Below are 17,300 nucleotides of genomic sequence, written 5' to 3'. Positions count from 1 at the left end.
CAGGATCTTGGCCAAAGACCAGAGGACGTCACTGAGGCCTAATGGTGGCACCATGTGCTAGAGGAATTGGGTTTCTTCTGTAAACACAAGAAACTTCTTGTACTCCTTCAGGAGCAGGCTAAAGTATACATACTGAGCACATGCATCATTTGCTTCATACAGCTTCCAGAACAAAGCTAGCACCTTGAACTTTTTCAGCAGGAATATCTGGCTGATATAATGAAGATACAGGATGGTGCAGAGTGCCTTTGCCTTAGATGGAAGCAGTGGGGTTAGTATCCATACCTTGTCTCTGGAAGTAGAGCTGCCTCAATTGCTCTTAAGTAGAGGAACCTCCAAAAGAGGTCCTTAGGATGTCAATTGCAATAATGCTGGTCTGGATCGAGGAGGCTATAGCAGCTGTAGAGCATAGTCATTCTTCACCTACAGGAAGCCCAATTGTCTTTGCTTACATGGATTAAGTCATTGTAGTGTTGGGTGGGGGGAGTCTTCACCTCACTGGAATAGATTGGGCTATTTGAGACAGGAGAAATGGTGCAGATGGATGATCCTTATGCCTCAGGAGCTGCACAGACAACAAAAGTAATGGCAAAAGTCGACAAAAGGTTTACTAGGACATTGGTCAGAGGAAGCCTGCACAATTTCCATGCAGAGTAACTAGGAACAAGTCTGAGGAAAATATGGGGGCCAGCATGGTGGCAAATACTGTTGTTGGATCAATAGGAGAATGGATTGGGTGAGATTAAGTAGACCAAACTATAATGGAGAAACCATTTCTAAGTCATCTTCTTTGAGCAAGTGCAGCATCAGAGCAGAAACAGGTCAAGTACTCTCAGAAAGGTCTGAGGTAGGAATTCCACGGGGCAACTTTTAGCGGTGGCAGCCATGACAGGGGCTTAAGCTTCTTGTTGAATCTGCTTCACTAAGAACCTCATGTGCTTCAGAGAGGAGACTTGATGTAACGGAGCACTAGGGGAGGTAAAACCTTGATTACCACTGTAGTATTCTGCTTCTCAAAAGCCAGCTTATAATTATGGTTGATTTGCCAATGTGAGATCACATCGTAAGGGGAGGGGATACTGCCAGACTACAAAGAGGCACCCTTAGCAAAAGACTATAGTTCTTTGAGCTCTGGTCAGAGAAGGAGTTGACTCAAACTCTTGGTGTAATGGATCTGCAGCACCATGCACAGAAGATGGTACTGGATTGACCCTTTGTTGCAACACTGTCTTGAGGTTCTAGGTACAGATAAGATGCTGGCTTGACTCCACAATGCAACAGAGTTTCCAGAGCAGGGTATTAGGTCTGGAGGATCATTTTCTTCAGGGAACTTCATACCCTTCCATCAGACCGTGACAACAGGGCCTGGCTGGAATAGGTCATCAGGCACCAAGGGGTGGATGGTCTTCTGACCGGAGCTTTCACCTTCCCAGTGATTACAGGCCCCCCCTTGCACAAGGCCAGAAACAGTGGCCTCTACAAGGCAGCAGGAGGGTGCCTGGGGCATGTCTTCAGACCTCACTGCTAGAAAGGGTGCTGAGCACTATGCCCACTGGAAAAGACTCTGTACTTTCCTCCTGACCCGCATGCAATGAAAGTAGGTCCTCCACGTCAAGCAGGCGTGACCAAAGTGAAAAGTGACGGCACACCTGATTTTTGGAGAACAGGTTGCCAGGGGCCAAGATAACTTGCTTTTTCATTGCCCTGAGCTCTTCCCTGCAGAGGATTTGCAAGGTGTCTCTGGGGATGCTGTTGGCTAGGGATCAGCAACTGTGAAACACTGATAGAAGTTTTTCAGGCACAGGTACCTGATATTGTGTTGTCGTTACCAAGGATGCCCTAATGTTGCATGACAGGAGACAACATAAGTGGAAGTTCCTGTACTGCAAAGCAGTTGTATCCAAGATGCTCTGCTGTTGCCCTGTCCTGCTGCTGCTGCATCCCAGCATATAAGAGGAGGGCTCAAACCCCAAAATGTGTAAACTTCAGTAGCCTTGTGCCTAGCATTTGTAAGCAGAGAGCACTATACACGGGGATTGGTATAAGTGCATGGCATAATGCCATGCTCTGTCTTAGACTCCACTGCATATGAATGAGGGTCAGGCACAGGATTTATGGCCATGTCCTGCTCCCATAGCCTGCTGCCCATGGCACTTGGTCATCTTGCACAACCAAGTCTAGGACACCACAGACCGGGAGCAGTGTATGCCATAAAAAGGCCATCCTTACACTAGCATTCCGAGTACAGCCAAAGGCTGCGTGCATCAGGTTTGAGAGCACACAGATTAAACGTAAGGCTTGAGGGGAGATGGGTCTTGGAACCAACGGAGATGGCAGCCCCCTGCTAACTTTCTATACAGCACTGCCATCACACCCCCACTTACGCTCACCTGGTGGACTCCTGTATGGTCGCATCCCCAGCCTGGCACATATGGACCCCCACCTTTCGGGGGGCATGAATTGTGGGCAGGGAGCCCCCCTCGTCAACAGAGACCAAAAGTGAAGCCTGCAACTGCATTCAGCTGCTGCCGCCTGCTCGGATCTGCGGAGCGGCAGGTGTTGCAAAAACATCACTTGTCAATGCCTGGGGCATGGGAGGGTGGGGTTGTGCACTCCCTATACTGAGACCAAACACTTTGGTTGCCTCAATGGCTAGGGGCCTCCAGGAGCTGGAGCCCAACGCATGCCACCTCTGCTGCTCATGATGTGTGGTGTCATCGTCAGCTCATCCCTTGAACTGGGGAGGCTGGCATTCTTGATGCCGTGGCCGGGTGCTCTGGGGCCTAACATGACAGCCACAGCCGCAGCTCCTTCCTGTTATCCTTCTCCCCTTTGAGCTCCTGCCCGCCATTGACTGTGGAGTACGGCATCTGCTGTACCCATCTCGCACCACCTGGCGCATCTCCCCCCTCGCTTCCCCCCTGCTTGCCCCCCAAACCCTCATTGCAGTCGCATTCTTTCTGGTGGGCCTTAGTGTTTTTTTGCTAATTGAACACACCTGGTTGCACCCCACTAGGCTCATCGACCCGTGGAGGGCCCCTGTGTGATTGGGTAGTCTTGCTGGGTTGCTGGGGGGGTGCTGGGAGCCACCTTTATTGCACCATGTTCCCTGTACTACTGAGGTGAAGATCTACAATGGTTATTGTTGGTTCGCCTCCTGCTTCTGTCTCCCTGAGGTGTGGGTCGCACCTTGCTTGCCCTCCCTGGGCACCTTTTTCCCTGTTTGGGCCTCTCTCTGCTGCTGCATGGGTGCTTCATGGGTGTGAGTTCCCCCTTGGGCCTTGGCACATCTATGGACTGGACTGCAGTGCTTTGTTGCATCCCTGAGGCTGTCCTCTGGTCACTGGCCTGGCTGCTGGTCTGCGCACTTTGCTGAATTGTTCAAGTGAGGCACATTGAAGTTTTCGTCCCTTCCTGAGGCTGACAACTGGACCCCTCTTCCTCCTTTTGCCTGCAGCTTGGAAGACATCTCTGTGCCTGAGGGGTTGTCTTGGTAACACCTGCTCACCAATTGTGCTGTATGTCGACATAGAGGAAGCCGGCCCGCTGACTCCTATTTGCTGAGGCAGTGTGCCATGCTCTGTATTCTGCACACCTCTGTGACTGCTTAAGGAGATCTCAGCTATCAGCTCTATACTCACTGCCATGGATACCAAGATGACAGCTCTTACGACATAGGGACATTCGATCTGCCAGGAGGTGTCTTCCCTTCATACCCGCCTGGACACAGTGGACTTTCTGCTGGACGATGTAGAGGACAGTTATGATAGTTTGCCAGGCTTGGGCTAGGACATTGAATTCTTGCCCCAGAAGTTGACAAGCTTGGATGATCAGTCTCAGCGGGACAACATTCGGAATTGTGGTGTGCCAGAGTGGTCAGAGAAGAATGATATGCTTGGCTTCCTGACCTGGTGCACCTCCAGCTGCAGGGTCCACTGGAATTGCAGAGGGTACATTGTGTTCACTCCCACCAGGCTCTGCCACTCTATTCACGGCATCTAATCATTGCCTGTGCCCTCTGCCAACTAACACACAAGGGCCATTCTCTTTGCTGCCCGGCAGTGCGCAATGCCCTTGCTTATTGATGGCAAATGCATTTCCTTCACAGCTGACTTCTATGCTGTTACCAACTACAGATGCTAGCATTTCGGGCTTTCTGTCACAGCTTGCAGCATCATGGCATTAAATATGGCTTTATGAAACCTGCATGGGTGGTGCTGATGATCGATAGTGCTACAAGGGCCTTTACCGATCCGGGGGAGCTTGTACTGTGTCTGGATTCTGCCATGGACATGGCTGCGGACAGTGTGAAGGCTACCCTTCCTCCTGCAGACAGTCTCCCTCGAGGAAACCAAGGTACCAGCCACATCACACCCACACTGGTAGCTTGTAGTGGAATGAGTCCAATCGAGAGGGTTTTCATCATGTTGTGGAGATGCTCCACAAAAACAGGGACAAGTCCTGGTCACAGCTGAATACGTGTGAGACGGCTGCTAGCATTGATGAGAACTGTGCATATCCTTTGACTTGAAGCTATTCATTGTTTTCTGTGTGCCTCACTGATGTCTCTCCTCTCTGTCCATTTTCCTTTCTCATTGATTCATTGTTGCTGTGATTCATTGCAGCTTTGTTGCTTGCTGTCTCCTAATCATTGCAGCCATGCTCTCTCTCCCTTGGCTCACACTCCAGCTGGGCCTAGTGCCCTTTGGCTCTCCTTTATTCTTTTCTGTCTTTGTCATGCTGGCAATGCCTGGGGGGCTTTGCATTTCCTTCTCATAGCTGCATGGGCTTTGTGTTGCCACTGTTTGCCTCCCCGACTGACTGCCTGGTCCGGCTCTCTGTCCTTCTTTCATTGGGTGGGTTTTCCTTTATTCCTTTCCCTATGGCAGCTCCCGCCTGGCTAGGCCAGTGGCTCCCTCTTGGTGCTTGGCCCACCTTTCACATCACCTCCTCCCTATCTTTTCCTTGGTGTAGTGGACTGTGGCACTAGGTGCATGCTGCCAGCGCAGTATCAAGCACAGCTCTGCAGTAGTGTTCCCTGTTGGCCTCTGATCTGTTCTGTTTTGACTTGTTTCCTCCATAGTTGGCTCTTTCACTGCTCCCATACCCTTCTTGTTCCTTCTGGCACCAGTATTGCCCACCACGAGACCCCTTTTGGTCTGAGTTCGGGAGGTCTCCTCTTCTGTCCCAGCACAGTGCTCTCTTTTAGTACTCCGGGGGTTATTCCTTGCCTCGGCATCCATCCCCATTCTCACCCCATACCATGTCACCTGCATCCCTTATCCTGATTTCTATGAATGTCAAAAGCCTGACCCACTATGCCAAGCGCAAGATGACTTTGCACTATAAATGGGAGTGGGTGGACAAAGTCATTAGTAGTAGTAGTAGTAGTAGTAGTAGTAGTAGTAGTAGTTTGGTGGCTGATCCCAGTGTTGCTTCTCCATCGCACAATAGCTCTAAGAAGTGTGGGGTGGCCGCCTTATAAGAAAATCCTTATCTTGCTTGGTGATTAGAGCCTAGCTAGATGTGGGGGGGTCATTGGGTGCTGGTGAAGTTGTGGGTTTTAGATAGACATATGTTGGTTTGGGCGGCCTATGCTTCCACTTCAGGAAAGTCTGATTTCCTTGCTCAGCTTTCACACTTCCTGCCCTCCTTCAGCAGAACACTGGTGCTGTTGGCACCACACCCCATCCTGGATCGGACAGGCCCGGGAAGAAATGCCTAATAAGTGGAACATGGTGCTCCTTGCGGGCCTGGTGTCCGACCACACTCTGGTGGATGTGTGGGCCTACTGCACCCAGGAGACCAGGAGTACATGTTCTTTTCCTGCCTGCACGGACACAGTCCCAGATCGATGAGTTTTTGATGCGTGGTTGGCTCTTGCCCAGCATTACTCCTGTGCTAATCTAGAGGCAGGACTACCTGACCATAGTCCAGTGCTGCTTGGCCTGGATGTGGGCTGCGATGCACCCCAAGTCGCTGGTGCATGGAGGCCTTCACCTATTGTCAGCCTGAGGGGCAGGCCAAACTGCGTGCTCATTTCCGGTCCTATTTTTGGGAAAAATGAGGGCATGGTGTCCTCTTGTAGGATGCTGTGGGCAGCTGGCAAGGTGATCCTTCTGGGCAACATGTTGGTGGAGTCTGTGGTTGCCAAATGTACGGCCTGGGATCTTATGGAAAGGGAGGTGCGTGCTCTCACAGGTCAGTATACGTCTTCCCCTTTTCTCCTTTAAGCACTGGAACTTTCTCAAATCCAGTTGAATGCTTATTTTAAACGAAGGACCCCCTGATCTGCTCCAGTTACAGACTGATTTCGCTGCTCAATGTAGCCACAAAGGTGCTGGCTACTAGTCTGGCTATGGTCATACCCCTCCTAATTCAATCCCAGTGGGCTTCATCCAGGAACGCAGCTCCTGGTACCATCTTCACATTTTGTCCCATCTGTTGTGGCAGATGAAGGATGACCCCTCTGAATTTCTGGTGCTTTCCTTGGAAGTCGAGAAGGTGTTTGATCATGTTGACTGACAATGTCTTTTCCACGTTATGTCACATATGGGTCTGGGTAAGAACTATATTCAGAAGGTGCTTGTTCTTTATCACACCCTGGAGGTTGTGTTGTCCTGCTGCAGGCTACTGTCAGATTCCTTCCTGGTGGTGTGTGTCACCCATTAAGGCTGTCCTCTTTCTCCTCTTACGTTTCTTCTCACCTGGAGCCCCTGGCAGCTTCCCGCCGCTGTGGGTGATGTCAAGGCCCTTTTGTATGACAACAATATTTTTTTGCTTTTGTCCAGTCCTTGGACATCAATAACTGCTGCAATGTTCATCATTGATGATTTTTCCTTGCTATCAGGATATAAAATCAACTGGTCTAAGGCGCTTCCTATATCTCGCTCGACGCACCTCACTTATCTGGGTGTAAAGGTCAACCGGATCCTCGTCCATATGGCAGAGGATAATCTGCTCCCACTGCTGGACCACTTGAAGCAGGATTTCCAGAAGTGGTCCCTCCTGAATTTCTTCCTCTGGGGTAGGTGCGGACCGTTAAGATGATGGCCGCCCCTTGGGATGTTGCCCCTATGTATTCTGTGGCACTGCTTGCCTTCCATTGATGCGGATATCCGTGTATACATCTGGAGTGACCACAAACCTAGGCTCCAGGTGACTCACCTCTGGGTGAACACAGAGGTGGTGGATTGCCATTGCTGCATATGAAATCTTACTGACTGACATTCCAGCTTTACGAGGTGGTGGCACATTTGGGCCGGCCTCTGGATGCTCCTCTCTGGACATGGCTGAAGAGTCACTTGTTTGGTGTTCTGTCACTGCCTTTGGCACCCTACCTGCTTCCCTCACTCAGTGTGGTGCCCTCTAATCCAGTATTGACATTGACAGTGGAAGCAACCGGGTGAAATGTGCACCGGTTACTGGATGTGCCTCGGCTAATGCACGTGAAGGTCCCTCTGTGGCACCATTCTGCTCTGCGCATTTGGGGTGCACAGTTTTAGGAAGCTGGCTATCTATGCAGTGCACCAATGTATGGGGCATTATACAGATAGTCCAGGGGACCCTTATTGGTTTACAAGGTCACAAATGGCAATCCCAAAAGCTCTCTTTTGTTGTAGTGTAGGCGAGCAGTTGGGCTTATCAGGAGGTAGTGTTAAGCATTTGTTGTAATCACAGAGGCAATAAATGAGACACACACTCAAGAAGGAACTCGAGAACAATTGTTTATAAAAGAGATATTTTATTTATATTAGGTTTCAACACTAGAATACTTTCTCAAGAATAAAAACTATCTTGAAGAGAAATAGCAAATTGCAGTAATGCAAACCTATGGAGAGATACACAAGTATTGCATATGAGCATTCAACAGTGACTTACAGGACCAGTTATCAGGAGTTAAGGTAAGTATGAGGCACTGTCCAAGGAAGCACCAGCAGGTCACCTCAGGGGGTTGTGGGGCGTCCGGGTTCAGAGGTGCTTTATGACGTTGGGTGCCCGTTGGTTACAATGGTCCTAGAGAAAAGAGGCTGCAGATGAGGACTGGAGGTCCACTCCGACTCAAGTCTTTTATTGCTTGGGAATATAGGGACATAATTGGTTCTCTTTTCCTTGACCTGGGGTGGCCGGATGCCGAGATATACTGAACTGTCAGGTTTCCATCACAGGAGGCAGTTGCAGTAGAGGGGGGCCTGCAGAGAGAGAGTCTGCAGGTGCGGTCGGGAAGTCCACAGTTGAGACACTCAGGGTGGGCTTGTGTCCTGGAGGACTGGGGAACCAAGCTGGCACCACCAGCCCACTTCAGCTTGGGCAAGGGGGCATGGGTGAAGTGGTGGTGTCAGGTTTAGGCATCCAGAGCCCTCCCAGTTCTTCTTGGGAGCCTGCAAGGTTCAGGCACGTAACTCCGCTACGCCACAGGAGATCCTGGTGCTTTTTAAAAGTGCAGGCAGTCCACCAGGCTTCTGGAGGCAGAGCAGCTGCAAGATGAGAAGACTTTGGCACAATGGTCGAGGACTTCAGAGAGGCTGCAAGGTCAGGGCAAAGTCAGTGGCTGCACCTCTGCCCTTGTTTTTCACAGCTCTTCGGTGTTCTTCTTCTTCTTGGATCCTGCGAATCTGTCTTTTGGTGTCTGGGAGCCATCCAAGTTCTGAATTTAGCGGCGTTTAAGGGTGTGTAGAGTAGTAGCTAATGGGCTACTTACTCTTGGGGTGCCTACACCCCCTACATGACCTCTTTCTGTGGGGGAGTGGGCATACTCCTATCCCAGAAGCCCTACTTCCTCAAGTGTCTACCTAGGGTAGCCAATCTTAGTGGTGTGGTTAGCCAAGAGGTGGTACACGCCTACTGACTATCTAACTTTCCCCCGTCCAGGTGCCAATTGGGCTTCAGGGCAGGGGGTGGCTACACCCAGGTCTGAGGAAGCCAGGAGGTTTTTGAATACAAAAGGCGGTAGGGTCTTTGAAGACCCTGGATCTGGTATGCAGATCTGCTAGCTATCCTGCTGGAGTGGGTGGTAACACCCCTCTCTGGAGCAGGCATTGATTCCGACCTCCAGGGGCGTGGGCCCTCACCTCCAGGGGGTCAGAAACCAGTCTGCTGGTGGCAGATTGGTTGAAACTAGTAAGTCACTCACCAATAGACTAGTGCGATTCAGGGGCGCCTGTAAGGTGCCCTCTAGGTGCACGTCATAATAAATCCAAGGCTGGTATCAGCCTGAATTTATGAAGATGAGGTGTTTGATAACAAATATCATAGAGTGCAATTAAGCCACTAAGCGCCTAGGTCACTTGTGGTGACAAGTGTCCAGCGTACACCTTAAGAAAGCTTCCCTGTTCACTTGCAATGTTCAGCAATGGGGCTGAACATCACAGGGGAATATCTGCTTGTGCAGATATGTCCACACATCAAGTATACTGCTCCCTGCCTTAGGGCTCCTAGGCCTGCCTTAGCAGTGACTTACATATACTTAGATGCAGCGATAGGGACATGGTACATCAAGGGTGTGCCATGTCATGTTTTCACCTAGCCTGCACTAGGACCTGCAGACTGCAATTGCAGTTGTGTGCATCTCGTTTTAGTGGGGTCCCAGAGTGCTGCTCAATGTGTGCTGCAGGCCATAGGGATCCTCCCCTCTGCCCATGCCCTAGGTACCAGGGATACCACTTAATAGGGACTTACATAGGTAGAGGAGTGTGCCAATGTTACCTGATTTTAGGGAAAGAGCACTGGCACTGGGGACCTGTTTAGTAGGGATCCAGTGCACCTCAGTGGAAAAACCTCAGTACTAGTGGGCAAAAAGTGGGGGTGACCATGTCAAAAAGAGCATCTTCCTACAACTGTTCTCTTGGGAGTCTTTGTCATGTGCGGCGTCTGCTCTTGGTGGATCAACATTACAATGGTGCAGCCTCCAAAATCTTCCTGGTTCTGTGTGCAGGATTTAGCCTTCAGCCGGTGGACAACTGGCAGTTCCGCTAGCTGATGCACTGCCTGGGGCGGCCCCTGGGCCAGTGCTCCCCACTTTGCCTATCCTGCAATACCTTTGCACCTTGGGCTGCTACTGGTGTCTGGTCTCAGGCCTTTACAGGGTACTCATCAAAGCCCTGCATTCCGGTCCCTCAAGCACTGCGATGCAGCTGCGGTAGCAGACATTGCTTGGCAAGGCCTATTTCTTGGAGGCGAAGGCTTCCCTCCAGGCAGATTAGGACCAGGTCCACCTGGAATTTCGGCTTACTTTATTCCTGTATGCTTTAATTCCTGTACTTCAAGATGTTGCATATTTGGTATTGGTCGCCATGGAAACTTAAGCAGGCCACGTTGCTATGGCTGGAGAAGCAATGCTGACAGCTGTGACTTGTTTCATACCCTCTGGACATGTCTGTCTCTTGCAGCATACTGGGCGAGTATATGGTCTCAGCTCCACCGTTCCTTTCAGGTTCCCATCTCACCTCACTTTGCTCTTCTTCACAATATTTTGGACCTCTCAGAACTCACCTCCCACGAACATAGGTGGGTCTCCACCACACTCGCCCTCCCTTGCTGCTGGATGTTGTACAATCACATCATTGTGGGCTATTTTAGGCTCTCCCAGGCTCTGCCTGGCCCCAGGTGCTCCCCTCCCCCTTGATGACTAACGTTTTGTTTTTTATGCATGACATCTGATTGCCGTATAACCTGTTTGTGTTTGGAAAAACAGAAAAATCCCCAGTAAAGGTTTGTTGCAACAAAAAAAATAAAGAAAGTATGGCATGACCAGAGGCCATTGGCTGTGCTTAGAAACAACTAAGAGCAGCCAAATTTAGTGTAAAGTGGGATCCTGCTTCAGCCAGAAGCAATAACCTCCCACCCCCATCTCCCTTCCAAATTAACAGCCAAGCATTGCTAAAAACAACAACTATTCTTCAATTAAAAGAGAAAAAAACAAAGACATATTGAAAAAAACATGAGCAGTTTCCCTAACATTCTGGCCAAAAGAAAGCCTCCATGCCTGGAACATACCATAATGAGTACACAAAGTGGTGAGAGAAGGGTGTTTAAACATTAGGTTTTCATATATATTACATGCACCCAGAGCTTTTTGGCCTTAACAATCTATTGTTCACACTGCTGGTCAACGAAGTGGACAAGGGTGTCAACAACTAACTGAACATTATGTGAAGGGAACGGCTGCACGCCTATTAGGTGCAATTAGCAAGGGTAAAAATGCCTTCACAATAAGATTGCTGACACGTTGTGTGCATAGGTCATCCTAAACTTAAATCCAGAAGCTTCAAAGCCTAAAGAATCCGACAGCCCAGATGTTCCTGAACCACAAAAGTAATAAGCACACAACTACAATCCTGACTGTCCTACACTGGATCCTGAAAGAGCTCAAAATAAAATCAAGGTCCTTTCACCTTACTTAAGGTGTTCTGAGGGAGGGTCCTAAAATGTATCTTTTATCTCAGCATACCCTAACTTGATATGTCCAAAGATCTCCAAAAGGAAGAGACTTGGAGGAAGGACGCACACCCTAGGTGGATTTAAGAAACCTTGTTTGCCAACCCGGATAGTTATCATGGTCTATTGGATCATTGCCTTTAAGTGACTGTCACAGACGACGGTCTTTGAAACCTCTACCTGAATAAGTGGTGCTGTGGGCAAAAATGGGTCACTGTTTATCGCCAATCTGCAGCACAAGAACCTTGTGCACCTGACTACATTGAAGCTTTAAAAGCTACAGGCTGTAATATACAAAACTCCCCAAAGAATAAAAAAAATATCAATCAAGGGTAGATGATTGTGGTGGGATCAATTAGAGAAGTAAATGTTTTCATTAACTAGGAACCTTTACTCAAGGCAGCTTCTAGATAAACACTTAATATCACACACACATACAAGGAGAAAATCATTACAATTCATTACAAAACAATTATGATTTTCTAAATTGTGATGTATTATAATAGCTAAGGAGTAGCATCAAAACTAGATATGCATTTTGTAAGCTAACTTACCGTTTTCTTTCCAAGAGGAGGGCCAAATACACCCTTTCTTCTCTTATCGAGCTTTGACATAATGATGTTCTGAGTTTGAGCTGCAGTGGTTTGGGCTGAGAAGTTGATGAGCAACGGTTTGTAGATCTCCTTGTCCAGATGCTTTAACAGAAAATCCTACAGGGAAACACATGCTGTAGTGATTACCGGGCTCATTCAAAGATTTTTGTTGGCCTTGTCTCTGTGATGTCACAAACAACGAGTATGAGAGGTTGCATGCACATACCATGAACACTAATTAGAACAGTAGGTTTTAAGATAGGCTATTTGTGTGATTAATTCTATAGACTGAGGGGACTGAGATAATGGAAAGCCTAAGTAAAAGTATGAGAAACAGTTGAATGTTTCAAGGTTTAAACACGTTTTTTCATTCTAACATATCCCACAGGAGAACATTACTTGATTGCCTTGTCTCTGCAAAGAGAATTTCATCCGAGATTTATATACGATATTGAAAGTCCTTTCGAGATGTATAAGCAGCCAAATGGAAGGACCATCTGGAACAGAAACATTGTTTTTCCTACATTACACAATAGAGTGTCCAAAACTTGTAGATGTTTTTATTCAATCAGTTTATTAGCAATAGTTGCATCCTAAACTGAGGAACCTCCTGAGTCTGGCATGTTCTAAAAAAACAGTTTAAGGCAGGTGTGCATACCATCCTTCATCGGACATACTAGGAATATTACATACTCCCAGAAAATAGAGACACAGCTCTGCGGTACTTGGAAGAACTGCTGACAAGGACCAATGCAGTCTTGCAGACTTAGGACCTAATTTGGAGGTTGGCAGAGGAGTTACTCTGCCACAACATGACAGATATTTTTTCCACCACATTACAAGCACCATAACATATAATGCGCTTGTAATACAGAGGACGGGATATCTGCCACATTTGTGTCGGAGCACCTCAGCCTCCAATCTCTGAATAAAGTCCTTAATTTCCAGGGTAATGCCTATGTCAATAATGAATACCAGTTCATTCGGAAGGGGGGCGGACGGTCCTGAGTCCTGACAGCATCTCACAGCACCATGTAGTGACTTCAGTAACAAGTCAGTCCTTAGCAAAGCAAATAAATAACTAAATGCCTGATATTGAGGCCTATGAAGAAATCATTTTCATGTAACCAAGAATGTAAGTCTAGGGTGTCTTTTGGTCCCCAAATGGTTTATTGTGCTATTTAATTAATTATATGACATTTACGCCCCTTTCTTGTCATGCTGATGATCCAGTCTTGGGAGTTTTCCATAGGCCATGTCTGTTGTATGCAGACAATGCAGCCCTACCAGTAACTGCATCGTCTGCATAAAATGCAGATGATGGCAACATATTCAATTGTATTTATTCATGGCAACGTATTCAATTGTATTTAAATGGCTTGTAGTATAGACTAGGAAATGTTTGTTTTAAATGTTGTCAGGCTAATCACAAGCTTCGAAGTCAGAGGACAAGGTAATGCAGTGTATTGTGTGGAGGAAGATACCAACAAGTGTCCTCCATGAGGAGGTATTTTGTGGGAGCTGGAATTTCAGCACAAAATAGGTTACAGGATTGTAGGAAGCTGACTCTTTATATAATGCACTAAAATGTAGTACACTGTGTGGAGGCCAGTGGATCCCCAATTGGTATTGCAGAGGCAAAAGTAGATAGGACTAATGTTCTATTTGTGGTACTGTGGGCAAGCAGTTAGGCTTATCAGAGGGTAGTGCTAAGCATTTGTTGTACACACAGTGGCAGTAAATGAGACACACACTCAAAGAATAAATGTGAGACCAATTAAAAAAAATAACATTTCTTTTTATATATGTTTCAAACCCAAGAACTTCGTAATTGGGTTGATAGATTTACAAGTACAAATACTCTGCAGTTTCAAAAATCAACACTATGCAGTTTTTCAGTTCAGCAATGTTTACCTATGAGAGGAAAACAGAAATGCAGTTTTGCAGGTAAGTACACAACTTACAAATCCAGTCTTCGGGATTTTAGGTTAACACCAAGCAACGGTCAAATCAGTATCAAGAGTGCACCCACAGCGGCACAGGGGCGGTCGGTCGCAGAGGTCAAATTCGGGGTCGGGTGCCCAATGTTAACCAATGGAGACTGGGGGTCAATGAAGATGCACTGCTCACGGGTGAATGAAGAAGTGTCTGGGGTCGATTTCCTGGGGTTGAGTTAAGCACAGAGGGGGCACAAGGCAGCACCAAACTTACACCCTCAGCAGCACAGGAGCGGCCGGGTGCAGAGTGCCAACACAGCTTTTGGCACCCAATGTTAACTAATGGAGCCTGGGGGTAACTGAAGATGTGCTGCTCACAGGTGAGTATAGCGGTTTCAGGGGTCGATCCCCTGGGGTTGAGGGAAGCACATGGGAGTCCACAAGGCAGCACCAAATGTACACCTTGAGCAGCACAGGGGTGGCCGCGTGCAGAGTGCCAACACAGCGCTGTGCACCCAATGCAAATCAACAGGGGAGATCAGTTTTGGAAAAAGGCTGCAGGCTCGGGCCAGGAGGCTGAACAAAGAAAGTCCACAGCTGCCCAGGTAAGTTCTGATGCTAGGAGCCGTAGGAACACCGATGGTCCAGCTCCCCAAGGCCCACGGGCTCCGGGTGCTGGGGTGTCCTTTGGCATCATGGACAGTTTACTAGGCAGGTCGCATCAGGGGGAGGCTTCGGTTTGAGGCTGCAGAATTTGACGCAGAGTCTGCCAGGGGTCAGCCCACAGTAGACTCCGAATCGCTGGGGAACCTTCACAGGACCAGTGGGTGACTTGGACTCGGGCTGTGGGTGTAGGGTGCAGAAGTGGGTCCGGAGGCGTTTTTGCGGTTTCTAAGGGCAGAGTTCTTTTTCTTTTGAAGTTGGTTTCTTCTTAAACAGGACTGCTGTTCTCTGGAGATCTTGATCTTTGTCGAAGGCAGGCAGTTCTCCCCACGCTTTGGAGGTCACTGGGCTGCAGGATAGGTCGTCTTTTGGCGCAGGAATGTCGAGGGCTGCAGGCAGGCCAGTAGGGCTGGGGCCTGATCAGTTGGTGTCTGCAGTCTTCTCTGCTGATGCAACTCTGTAGTGTCAGGTACTTCTTAGGTCACCAGGAATCTCAGTTCTAGGGTTCCGGGGTGCCATCTAAATATTCAATTTAGTTGCATTACAGAGAGTGCCAGATTGTAGCCAATGGGCTGACCACCCACAGGGTGACTACACCCTTTTTATGACCACTTCTTCTGGGAAGAGGGGATAACCCTAACCCTAGTGACTTATTTCCTTCCAAACAAGTTGGAGGAATTTAAAAAGTAGTGTCCACTTCAGCTCGTCCACCTTAGGGGTGGGACTGGCATAAAGTGGGCACGCCTCCTAATTTAACAAATGTTCCCACCTGTGCTGCCACCAGAAGTGGGGTCAGGACAAGGGGATGGTCATCACCACTAACAGGAGAGACCTGGGTCGCATTACAAAGGTGGCAAGGCCTTTGAAGCTCCCCACCCTGGAATGTCCATCCTGCCTGGAGAGGAGATAATACCTCTGCCCAGTGCAGGCTTTCGTCTCTAGGCCTCAAGAGCACTTGTTGTCACCGTGGGGGTCCAGAAGCATGTCTGTGGTGGCTGAACTGGTCAGGGCCAGTGAGTCAACACATTAGTAGCTGGTAGGTTTTTAGGGGGGACCTCTAAGGTTACCTCTGTGTGCATTTCTTAATAAATCCATAACTGGAATCAGTGAGGATTTATTATTCTGTGATGTTTGATACCAGACATCCCAGAGTTCAGAGAAACCATGATGTAGCCGGGGAACTCGTAGTGACCAGTGCCCAGCACATGCATTGAATATGGCTTCCCTGTGCACTTGCTATGCCTCAGAATCGACGGAGGCATAGCAGGGGAATATCTGCTCCTGCATATATGCCTTCACATGTATTATAATACACCCGGCCTTAGGACTGTAAGGCCTGCTAGAGGGGTGACTTACATATATTGCATGCAGTGTTAGGAGACATGGCACACAGACTGTGTGCCATGTACTGTTTACAATTTTGGGAGCACCATGTCACACAAGCCTGCTATGGCAGTCTGCATAAGGCTGGTGCTGGGTCCCTCAGAGTGGCACAAGTTGTGCTGCAGCTCTGAGGGTCCTTCTTCGGTACCCATGCCCAGGTACCAGGAGTACCATTTACTAGGGGCTTATAGGGGACTGAAGAGCCTGGTCATATGGGGATCAAGTGACCAGGTGTCTTTGTTTTAGGGAAGAAACACTGGCACTGGGGACCTGGTTAGCAGGAACCCAGTGCACTTCAGTCGAAGTATATAAAAACCAGGAAAAAAGTTGGGTGGTACTGCAACCAGAACACAGATCCCTACAAGGATAATGATTACTTTTTTGTGCATACCTTCATCTGAGAAGCTTATGTTTAAATACATTTTATTTAAAGCAAATATCTGGGAAAGAACCGCTATTACTGCATGAAACTAGTGCTGTTACTTTAGAGTAAATTCTCTTTGTCTGCTCCTTTAAGATCTCTGTAACTTGATGTACAACGCAATCTGTCTAGATATAGTGTACTACCTTCTACCTGCGATGGATATTTATTTTTGCATTATGTGCTTTTAAAATAGATTTTCAGTCATTACTTAAGGGTGAGTATCTACATAGATGGGCAGGGTGGAAAACTAAAATCAGGACAAAGGTATGGATAGATACTTGATAAAGCACTATAAAAGTTCTACAATATTTCATGAGTGCCCATAAGAGTGTGGACACTTGTAAGCAAACTTATGTGAAAATGGTGCTGTAAAATACACTGTTTGAACCATATTTTCAAAAAAATCTCCTTTTGATAACATGTGACTTAATCACTTGTATTTTGGGACAGAAATTATGCCTCATCACTTTCAAACATCTACTCCATTACTGATTTAGTATGCTCCACTTTTACATACTAAGCACCCAGTCACAACTGATTATAAGACACACTTCAGCGGTGACTGAGGTAACAGTAGAAGCAGATTTTTTTCTATAGCAAAGGTACTTTGGAACACCACTCCTCCGTGTTTAATGGTCTATCCAGATCTTTCTCTCATCTTTTCTGTCCAGTCATTTCATCATATAACTCTTGTATATCTCAGAGATTGTGTGCTTATCCTCAGATTTAATGAGAAGCCACTTCTCAAAGCTGTATAAGGGGCAACTAGCTGCTGGTCTAACTGTGTTACCCAATGTCTCACACCTGCTTATATCAAAACCGTTCCCCCTCCAGGACAAGTTACTTACCTTCAAGTAATGCATG

The 17,300-nt window shown here is 47.8% G+C and overlaps 1 protein-coding gene across 2 annotated transcripts in view; it reads right to left on the bottom strand.

Annotated features, from left to right (window-relative positions):
* DNAH7 (dynein axonemal heavy chain 7) overlaps positions 1-17,300 on the bottom strand; it is a 1,158,398-nt gene that overhangs the window by 598,555 nt on the left and 542,543 nt on the right. For both annotated transcript variants that reach the window (XM_069225862.1, XM_069225863.1), the window contains one exon: positions 11,991-12,146. In XM_069225862.1, the coding sequence (XP_069081963.1) occupies positions 11,991-12,146 (156 nt within the window). The remainder of the gene's footprint in view (positions 1-11,990; positions 12,147-17,300) is intronic.

The sequence above is a fragment of the Pleurodeles waltl genome, chromosome 3_1, assembly GCF_031143425.1.
Source record: "Pleurodeles waltl isolate 20211129_DDA chromosome 3_1, aPleWal1.hap1.20221129, whole genome shotgun sequence".
Lineage (NCBI taxonomy): Eukaryota > Metazoa > Chordata > Amphibia > Caudata > Salamandridae > Pleurodeles > Pleurodeles waltl.
The sequence above is the reverse complement of the archived record's forward strand: the minus strand, read 5'-3'. Positions and strand labels throughout refer to the sequence as shown.